Genomic DNA, 11,023 nt, shown 5'->3' on the forward strand with positions numbered 1-11,023 from the left:
AACAAGAGACAAAAACTTTATTGCACAGTACTTAATATATCAACATCAGCAATCACTGCATGGATAAAGTTTGAAGCAAAATTTAAAAATCACTTCATATATGAATTTCATGTCAACAAAAAGTAAATTCAAAATTTAAATCTGCACTTTAGTTCATTATACTGTACTGTGTTTTGATTGGCTGTGTAAATCTCCGGTCCATCCAAAAAAAAAAAAGATAATTTTTTTTTTTAAATATACAAAATCACAGAAAGACAAAATAAAAACCAAAAAAAAAAAAACCAAACAAAGGTCCGCAGGCCTTACTGGTCACCTACATGTCACTAGACCTATGGGCTTTACTACAATTTTCCTATTCTGCATATCTAAGCTATTAAAATTCTAATATTCAGCAGCAGTATAAAACAAGATGTGTTATTAATACACATGGAAGATTTTACTTAATATATGTATATAAGTTATATATAATCTATATTATAATAACAATATATGACTGTTTTGGACCCGGCCAAAAGTCAAAACCCTGGGGTTGTGAAATTCACAATTTTGGTACATTCCCATTTGCTTCTCCTATACATGTATATATATCTAGTTTTTATAGCCTATCAGCAAAATCAAAGATGATGTTTGTTCATAATCACTATGATAAGTTTGGCCCCACCCTAGAACCAAAACCCCTACCACTAGGATGATGAAATTTACAATTGTGGTAAAGAGCCCCTTCCAAACACCTAGTTTTAATTTAGTATCCTAAGCATTGAAGAAGATGTTATTTAAATGTTTGACACATAAACACTGTATGCCAAGTTTGGCCCCACCCTGGAGCAAGAACCTCTACTCTGAGGATCATGAAATTTACAAAATTTTGGTAGAGGACTTCCTGTTCTACATGACTTTGTATTTAATTTTCCTTACAGATGTGCAGTTCTAGAGAAGAAGACCTTTTTTAAAATTGGTAAATCTTTGGCAGTTATTGCCCTGTCCCAGGGGTGCAGGATTCCTGTAATTTAAAATTCACATCTCCTTTGTCCCAAAGATGCTTAAAAGAATTGGAATGATAGTTATAAAGAAGAAACTTGTTTAAAATGTTTATTTTCTTAATGCACGATAATACAGACGCAGACTAATAGCGACTCAGGTGACCTAAAAATACCCATTTTGTCATGTAAACAGTGACGAAATGCAACCAACATCAAAGCATAAACTGAGGAGGTGGGAATAAATATTGTAGATTCTGGTTATATAATTTATGCATCAACAATTTGTGTATAAATATGATACTAATAGACATTGAAAGACTGTTATCAACAAAGATTTTAAGGCACCTCACTATCATACCAACAGCTTAGACAGTCCAAATTTTAAGTTTCCCCTATGGAAATATTGTTTATTGCTCTCCTTGTACTGTGGTTTCCAACAGATCTACAAAATAAAATCACATATTCACACCAACTGAACTTTTTTTTATCTTTTCATGCATTTACACTTAATGAAATCATTGTATGAAAAAGTGCACACAAAAAATCGCCATAGAAAATACAAAATTATAAGTAGGGCAAACATGGACCTGTGGACACACCAGGGGTAGGATATTGAAGGTATGCTTAATGTAAGAATGTAAAAATTCTTCATATTCCGGAGATGAAAAAATAGTTTTAGGAAAAAATGGCAGAAGCATTGATTAATCTTTTGTGTGTTAACACCTACTGAAGTCTTCTTTAATGTTAATCTTTTGAAATTTCTATTTGTTAATACCTACCAATAAGCTTCCATAGCCTTTATCTTTTCTGTGTGTTAACACCTACTGAAGTCTTCCTTAATATTTTCTGTGTTAACACCTACTGAAGTCCTCCTTAATATTTCTGTGTGTTAACACCTACTGAAGTCTTCTTTAATATTTCTGTGTGTTAACACCTACTGGTCCTCCTTAATATTTCTGTGTGTTAACACCTACTGAAGTCTTCCTTAATATTTCTGTGTGTTAACACCTACTGAAGTCTTCCTTAATATTTCTGTGTGTTAACATCTACTGAAGTCTTCCTTAATATTTCTGTGTGTTAACACTTACCTAGAGCTTCCATAACTTTAATCTTTTCTGTGCGAATCACTTTGTCCTTCTCCTGGTTGAACTCACAGACTTTGAGGTGCTCAGACAATACACCATGTCCAATCTGCTTCCATTGCCTGATAGGACTCATACTGTTGCTGAAAATCCACTTCTGCAATAGACACATCAATGCAACTATTAATACAAGTACAAGAGACCCATGGGCCACATTACTCACCTGAGTCACCTTGGCCCATATTTATGAGAAGCTCTATATATTCGCATGTAAAACTTTGATCCCTATTGTGGCCCCAACCTACACCCGAGGGCCACGATTTTTTAAAAACTTGAATCTGCACTATGTCAGGAAGCTTTCATGTAAATGTAAACTTCCCAGGCCAAATGGTTCTTGAGAAGAGGATTTTTAAAGATTTTTAAAAAGGGGGGGGGGGGCATTATTTTAACAAACTTGAATCTGCACTATAAGAGGAAGCTTTTATGTAAATGTAAACTTTTCTGGCTCAGTGATTCTTCAGAACAAGATTTTTTATGATTTTCCCTAGATATATTTGTATGTAAAATGTTGACCCCTTATTGAGGCTATTGTGGCCCCACCCTACCTCTGGAAGCCATGAATGTAACAAACTTGAATCTGCATTATGTCAGAAAGCTTTCATGTAAATGTAAATATTTCTGGCCTAGTGGTTCTTGAGATTGATTGATGTTTTCCGCCACACTCAACAATTTTTCAGTTATCTGGTGGCGCCCAGTTTTTATTGGTGGAAGAGAGAACCCAGATACAATGTACCTGGAAAGTGACCACCGACCTTCCGAAAGTAAACTGGGAAACTTTCTCACTTACCGGTGCGAGCGGGATTCGAACCCACGCCGACAGAGGTGAGAGGCCGTGTGATTTTGAGTGTGATGCTCTAACCACTCGGCCACGTAGGCCTCTTGTGGTTCTTGAGAAGAACATTTTTAAAGATTTTCCCGATGCATTTGTATGTAAAATTTTGATCCCCTAGTATGGCCCTATCCTACTCCCAGAGAGCATGGTTTCAACAAAATTGAATCTGCACTATGTCAGGAAGATTTCATGTAAATTTCAGCTCTTCTGGCCCAGTCGTTCTTGAGAAAAAGATTTTTAAATCCCCCCCCCCCCCTATTTTTGCATTATTGTGATGATCTCCAATTTGGAGGGGGCATGGACCTTCATTTGAACAAACTTGAAAGTCCTTCACACAAGGATGCTTTTTGTCTAGTTTGATTGAAATTGGTCCAATGGTTCTGGAGAAGAAGTTGAAAATGTAAAGAGTTTACAGACAGACGGATGACAGACAACAGGTGATCAGAGAAGCTCACTTGAGCTTTCATCTCAGGTGAGCTATAAAGGTTAGTAGCCATAAACAGCCTCTCTAATTCTGCACTCAAGGCAATAATAAAACTGGGATTAGTTCATATATCAAGTTCTTTCTTATAAATGTATGTTATTGAGAATACCAATTTCAGGTTTCAGTTCTGAAATACAGTTGTGTGGATTTGAATTTCAAGTACATGTATAGATGCTGGCATGAAGGCCAATTCAACTTAATTAGTAGATTATCATCCGGGGTCACAAAAAAATATGGGGCGGGTGGGAGGATTTTATTTTCTAATTCTTATTTCCCGAGAAAAAAAATTAATGACATTCAAAGAATCCTTGGCAGAAGATATAAAACCAACATTCTGTGATTATAATCATTCACTCATGTCACTGGGAAGCAAGTTTGTTTGAAATCGTAATTTTTGTGAGAACAAAAATTGGGGTGGGCCCTTTTTTTAGGGGCGGGCGGGGATGATAATCTATCAATTAATTTTAATTGGCCTAATTGATACTTACATGCTTTGTCACATGCCATGAATTGCTGTTTTCCTCTTTTCCCCAAACCATCAGCACCATTCCCTTCACTTGTAACACGGAGGCACAAACCTGTCTCAGTGCTGAACAGGTCAAGGATAAATTATTCAAACTGAAGCCATCCAGGTAACTTACGATATTTTCCAGGATTTCCACAGGAAGACATGTTAGCTTTAATGCCTCTCTGTTTACAGATGTGCAGGGAATTTCTGGAGTAGAAACTCTTCGATACCTTGGGATCACCTTGATAATAGAGTCATATTTGGAAGACGTTATAATCTCAGGAGTTGCTTCTCGTAGACGTCGAATTTTATCCGAATCCTTGTTTTCTGTTGTGGACATATCTTCTATTGATTCATCAATTATTGCACCATTTTCATCTTCCTCTCCACTGACTAGTCCAAAACTTTCTAAAAGAGAACTGTGTACTATTTTTCCTTTTGGTATAAGAGGAATGAACCTGCGATGAGTGAAATTGCAGCCCTGGTGTGCAAGTGGACATCTTTGTTCCATGATCCCATTTAAACCATTCTGTATCTCACTGTGAACGTTCTTGAAATGCCAAGCAATCTCATCACGCCTGAAACTCTGGTCACAGGAAAATGTGAAGGATCCACTGGGATAATTTTCCACATTCAAACAAAGACCTAAAAGTTCATGAAGTTGTATTTTTTTGTTGTAGAGGTTAATCAACTTGTCTTCATCATTGCAATTGTCTTCTGTATCATCTTCTTTCACTTCTATAGAAGGTGGCTGAGATTTTAATTCCTCCTCTTGTGGCAGAGGACTAGGATTTGGTGTTAAATTTTCCAATTTCTGCTGTCTTTCTCTTTCAATTTCACTTAATCTCCTTATACCAGCAAGTCCCATATTGGAGGAAATGTAATCTACCCCAATACCCCCAAGCTGGACAGAGGCATGTTCCTTTGCATAATTATTTCTATCATCATAATTTGGGTCTTTGGCACAAAAAACATCACCTTTTGATGGTGAGAAGATACCATGGTATAGAGATTTTTGAAGACCAGGGGGATACTTGTTTGATTCCCAAGGAGCATCATTCGACTTCTCACTTGTTTTCTCAGTGGCCTTCAGCTTTTTCTCAGACATTGACTTTAAAAGCACACGTTGATCTCGGAATGCTAGGGCTACATCTAACTGCCCACATTGTACACGAGGATTATTCAAAGGCAGAGGTGCTTTAACACACAAGTCACTCGAATGCATTGGCCATCGATTCCACTCAATCATACATTTAACGACACTGGCAGGGCACACCGGGATGTGACGGGCCTGTTGTTCTCGAAGAATCTCATAGGGGCAACCATAGATATGATTAATGCAAGGCACTTTCATGCTCATGCAGAAATTTTCATGTTCATCTAGTTTGCACCTGTGAAATCTCTGGCCACAAGAATACGGACACTCTATGACGGAGCAACTGCTCTGTCCATCTGGGGAGATGTTGCAGTTCCTGTTCACACACGCTGTACAGTGAGCATGCAGGACACCAAGAGTTACAGCATGTTTCTCCTCCTCTGACAATAAGGAGCTTTTATCTGAATCCTCTAATGGTTGTTGTTTATACAAATCTGTAATAACACACCATCTTTAAGCATTTGTATCAAATTTGCATGAAATTCAAAGCTCGGTTGTTCTAAATAAATTGCTATTCCACAATACCACAACAGAAACAATTTTAGATGGATCAAAACGAAATTTTAGAAAAGATCAAAATCTCAGTATGTTTCATTGAAAAAAGGAAAAATGGTGTGTATTTTACTTGCTGTTCACAAAAATAAGCACAATCAGAGTTCATCTCAGAAAAACGGGGGTCTCGTTTCTGGAGAAAACTTATCAGTGGTTGGTATTCTAATGATCACCCTTTTTTTTTTTTTTGCAATCAATCTTTGACACTTTTCTTCAACAGTCTGGATATTCTAACTGTAAAATCATTCAGTAATTTCCAATGGAACTTCCACTAGAACTGCAACAAAGGGACTATGGCTTTCTTTCAAACAATGACTTCACTATTGTACAGCCATGAAGAAAATAATGCTTATCTTTGCAAATGTCTTTTTGTTATCCCATAATCAATTTTTTTTCATTTACCCTTTCTGACCAGTCTGGAATAAAACACCCAACAGAAAATCAATCTATAAAATTTTGTACTAGTTTCTAGTGCACACTCTGTATGACTGCAAAATATCAATATGGACGAGAAATTTGTCTTGCAAATGTACATTTATCTTAACATGAAAAAAAAACCAAACAAATAAATGCAAAAACTTAATACAGGATATCGGAACTAGAAAATTTTGGAACTCTTCAGAAACAGAAGTACTAAAATTATGCGTCACTTGGGCAACTCCTGTACACAAATGACTCATTTCTGATATACAAAAATATCTGCCTGCTTTGAAAGTTATTTTTCAGAATGTTGCAAGAGAATGCCCTAGTACCGAAATGTGAGTTAATGGATTAAATTTCTGATGTTTGTTAGCAGAGATAAAAGTTTATTTCCTTTACCGTATGCACGAAAGTGGATATTTACTTCATGAGATTTATTTTCTCAGGTCATTAAAACAACCAACTGCTATGAAATGATATCATCATATTTAAATGATCATTGATCTCCAGACACGCACATGCAGCAACATGATAGTACCCTACGCACACTCCCCCCCCCCCCCCTTTTCTTGATGTGTGACGTACTTATCATGTTCTTATCACATACAATATTTGTTACTACATGTAGTACATGTAAAGATCGATTTATTTGCTGGTCACTTGTTATAGTGGCGATGAAAGGTAGTAGAAATGCAAGGCTGAACCAATGATTGATTCATAGTCATACATGTACAGAAGAATACACCCCCCCCCCCCCCCCTCCACCCACTCTGTTTGCTTCCCACTCCTCAACTTTCAAAACCGACACTAAACTGTGTCTGAACTCACTATCTATCTGATACTAAACAACTATTAAAGTGCCTGACTACTGAAAGTTGCCCAAGTTAATGCAGGAAACGTTATCTCATTAGACATACTACATATCAAAACCGCAACGGAATCGGAGACGAAATAATGGTTATGATATTTCATATTAACGACCAAAGATTGTGCACAAAACAAAGCAGTTATGGTCAAAACTCTAAGAGTTTTAGCGAAGGTGTTTGCATAATGATTAATGGACACATTTTTACATTAGTTAATTTAAATAATGATGTTTTTACAACAATTAATGTGCACACTTTTTCATAAATGATCTTAATGATTATTGCACTTCAAACAAAAATTATAAAGCCTAACTGTAGTCATCTTCGCTAGCCAAGGGTGACGATACACGGTGTTCCTCTTTCACTGTGTATCATCACCCTTGGCTAGCGAAGATGAACTGTAGTATAAACAATTTTATTTACATACCTAACTTCGACAGTTATCTAATTCTAATATCTAACTTCAGAGACCTAAACTTGTTTTAATATCTTCGTTAAAAAGATTTGGGGGGCCGGATCGACTAGGGACGGATCAACCCAACACCCTGACATACAGAAAATAGGAAAAGACGTGGGGAGAAACTGGTCAAAGACAGAGACAAGTTCTCGGAGAGTTGCAGTGGTCACCCTACAAACCCACCCACCCACCACGGGACGAAGTGGATTAAGTCAAACTAAGTCAATTACCATTTCATGCTTTGCATATATATATCATCAGTGGGTGCGTTCACAATTCTCCCATTGGTTGATATTGGTGGTGCAATTTACCATTGGCAAAACATTGGTACTAATGTTTACCATTGGTAACATTTATTGGTTACCAATTCTGCAGGCCAACCACATTCACGGTAGAATTACCAACGCGAGTTTTCGTTTATTAGAGTCACCGACAAGATGGTGGCGGGAATCGCTCCTGATAGTGTTTGGCATAATTTTAACTAGTGCAGATCCTGGCGGCCGTTTCACTAACCGATCGTAGATTGTAAACGTACGATTACGTTTAAGATTATTTGACACACACGTATACGAGCGTTTCACGAAACCTATCGTAGTCGTAACACTTACGATTGCGATTTACGTCTGACTTTTTAGAACTCTTTTCTCTATAGAGGTAGATTTAAAATTAATCCTACCATGGAAAGAAATATCCATTCATTATTTCCTCATGGTTTTAAACATATCCTTATCGTCTGCAGTAACCCATGCAAGTTGTCAACAAAAATAATGGAAATTTTGAGCCCGATCTCAAGAAAATTCCTAGAATGTTTAAACAATTGATAGAATAATTTTTATTAACTTTCATGTAACTAAAATTGGGGGGAAATGATAGAAGAAATAACATAAAAGATTTACATTTTAGAATTTTAAATGTCATGTATCAATCTGCTCATGTGAGTCAAGTTTCCATCAATAAGTAAACTATATTCAAGATTAAAAAAAAAAAATAAGATAATGAAATGATATTGATAAAAAGAAATAATAAAATGAAAATAAAATTGCACACAAGTATAGGAAATTTTATCCTGCATCAAACCATGGATATGTACTCCGGCGTTTAATCATTGTTGTAAAATACGATGTAACACTAATGACATATCTATTCACTTATTTGTATAAATTTCAAACAAATCATGGGCTTATTTTTCCCATACGTTTGTATTTTATATATTTTTTTTATGTAAGCATACGCTAACTTCCGTCTTTACGTGATGATGTATAATCCAGATCTTTTATTAAAAATTATTATCGATATTGCACTTTATGATGATTGATTTTTATATTGTTTAACGTCCCTCACGTGAATTTTCGCTAATATGGAGACGTCACCATAACCGGTGAAGGGCTGCAAGTTTTACGGCCATTGATCAGGGAGGAATCTTTGTCGTGCCACACCTGCTGTGACACGGGACCTCAGTGTTTGCAGTCTCATCTGAAGGACCGCCCCATTTAGTCGCCTCCTACGACAAGCAAGAAGTACTGAGGACCTAGCTATTCTAACCCGGATCCCCACAGGAGTGCACTTTACAACAAGGGGTCGGAACCCCAAGGGTCCGATAATGACCCTTCCCTTGTCTGTGTATACATATAGGTCTAGTTTGTATGTTTAATTTCTAACGACCTTCATAAAACTACAGAAACGATCCACTTGCAAAATTGGATTTTAACCCCTTTCCCATTACCAAATCATTTTATTATCATATTTTCCCTTAAAATGTGCATGTATTATGCAGTTAGTCAGTTGCATCAAAGGTATTGATCTGACGGGGGAAAAAATAGCCGAGTACGTCGAATCGCAACGTCTCGGATTTAAATCAACTGTTACTAAAGAAACTTAATTTCTGAACATGTCTATGAGAATATTAATGTCTTGAATTCTGCCTAATGTTAAATATACATGTAATCTAACGGTGATGCAGGCAAATGTAGCAATACCCCCCCCCCCCCCCCTCTATTACATTTCTATTACATGCAAAGTTTGATATATTGACTAACCCCCCACCCCCTCCTCATTTTTTAAAATATGAATTGATGCATTGCCTATATATTTATTTCAGCAGACTGGTCACAGGGGCTAGGCCCGTTTTGGACCCGAACTCAGTGATACAATGAATTTACTATATTTGTGGTATCACAGAGCCCGGACCCAAAACGGACTTGACCCCTGTGAGACTGACGCGTAATAAAGAAGGACAACTCTAATTGATTTAAGATTCGGGCTCGGACTGTACAATATTTTTGTGCAAAAGCAGACTGCAAGTCATTGTGATTGTTTTCTTCCTACAAAGTATAAACAAACTCAGTCAGGTAAATACTACCACAAAATGATCCCAGGCGGGCCAGCATGGCGGCCATATTGCTCATTTACGTGCACTTACGATAGCCTTAGACCACTTGTAGGGTTACGATCAATACTGATCGTAAATCGCAAATCGTAACTTTTAGTGAAACAGTCGTACGTGCTACGTTCACATTTAAGTCTACGTTTACGATCTACGATCGTTTAGTGAAACGGCCGCCTGTTCTTTTCATGGATTTGTGAAAAGAACTTTTTGAGACATTAAATCGGTCTGACATGGATTTTATACTCTCAAGGTTACCTGCAATGATAACGTTTAAGTCTATAATGCTAATACTTCTGAAACCCGGTAATAGGACATTTTACTTTATAAAACAAGCAAGTTTAAGTTTACATGTTACAAATATTTGCAAGCAAATGAGAATTACTCTAATTTTACATACCCATGAACCATAAATACATTAGAACATCTTTTTCAACATTTGGAATTGGTCCAGTAGTTTGAATATATTCAGGTAGTGGTCGCAAATACAAGCATGTTGCCTGGTAGGTACCTCTTGACATTCGAAAGTGACGTTTAACTTTTACTGTGGAATAGTAACCTCAACATAGTGTTGCATACGTGGTACAAATGATCGCTTTTTTAGCAAATGAATATCACCTGATGACACGTGATCATGTCCATGAGATTAGTTTCATTTTGTTTCGGCAGTGCAACAAATATTCTTGTTAGGTTTGTCATTTCTGAAAATAGCGGAAAGCTAAACATTTGGCGTTGGTAACCATTGACTATCATTGGTGACCATTAGTAACCAGTGTTACCAATGGTCAACATTGGCAACCGTTGGCTGTTATTTTGTCTTTGGTTTGCCAATTTGTCGTTCACTGTTTTAAGGCAACCAATTGTACCATTGTTTAACATTGGTACCAAAGACAACCAATGGCAAAATCGATATTTGTACCAATGGAAGAATTGTGAACGCACCCAGGCCATGGGCAGGGCAAAATCAACAGATCAAGATGTGAGACATTATGGTTATTTTACCACTAAATTCTCCATCATAAAATATAAATTTATGATAAACTTACCATACAGTGACATATTTAAGAACAAATACGAAGTTGGTTTACAATTTTAACTAGTATAACACTGATAAGTTTGTATATACAAATATTTCATCACTGAATCAGTGTTGATGGGTTTAAATATGGGATAAGTTGTACTTCATATAATTCGTATAGAAGATATTTCTTAAGGCAAATTGAAAGCAAAATGTTTTGAAATA

The 11,023-nt window shown here is 36.5% G+C and overlaps 1 protein-coding gene across 1 annotated transcript; it reads right to left on the reverse strand.

Moving 5' to 3' along the window:
• On the reverse strand, positions 1-10,974 carry LOC125683462 (F-box only protein 30-like). The gene is made up of 4 exons (XM_048924611.2): positions 10,827-10,974; positions 3,927-5,536; positions 2,069-2,219; positions 1-1,422 (listed from the first exon to the last, which is right to left on the reverse strand). The coding sequence occupies exons 1-4, from the start codon at positions 10,837-10,839 to the stop codon at positions 1,388-1,390; spliced, it is 1,809 nt and encodes a 602-aa protein (XP_048780568.1). The 5' UTR covers positions 10,840-10,974; the 3' UTR covers positions 1-1,387.
• Positions 10,975-11,023: the final 49 nt, after the last annotated feature.

The sequence above is a fragment of the Ostrea edulis genome, chromosome 6 (assembly GCF_947568905.1).
Source record: "Ostrea edulis chromosome 6, xbOstEdul1.1, whole genome shotgun sequence".
Taxonomy (NCBI): Eukaryota; Metazoa; Mollusca; class Bivalvia; order Ostreida; family Ostreidae; genus Ostrea; species Ostrea edulis.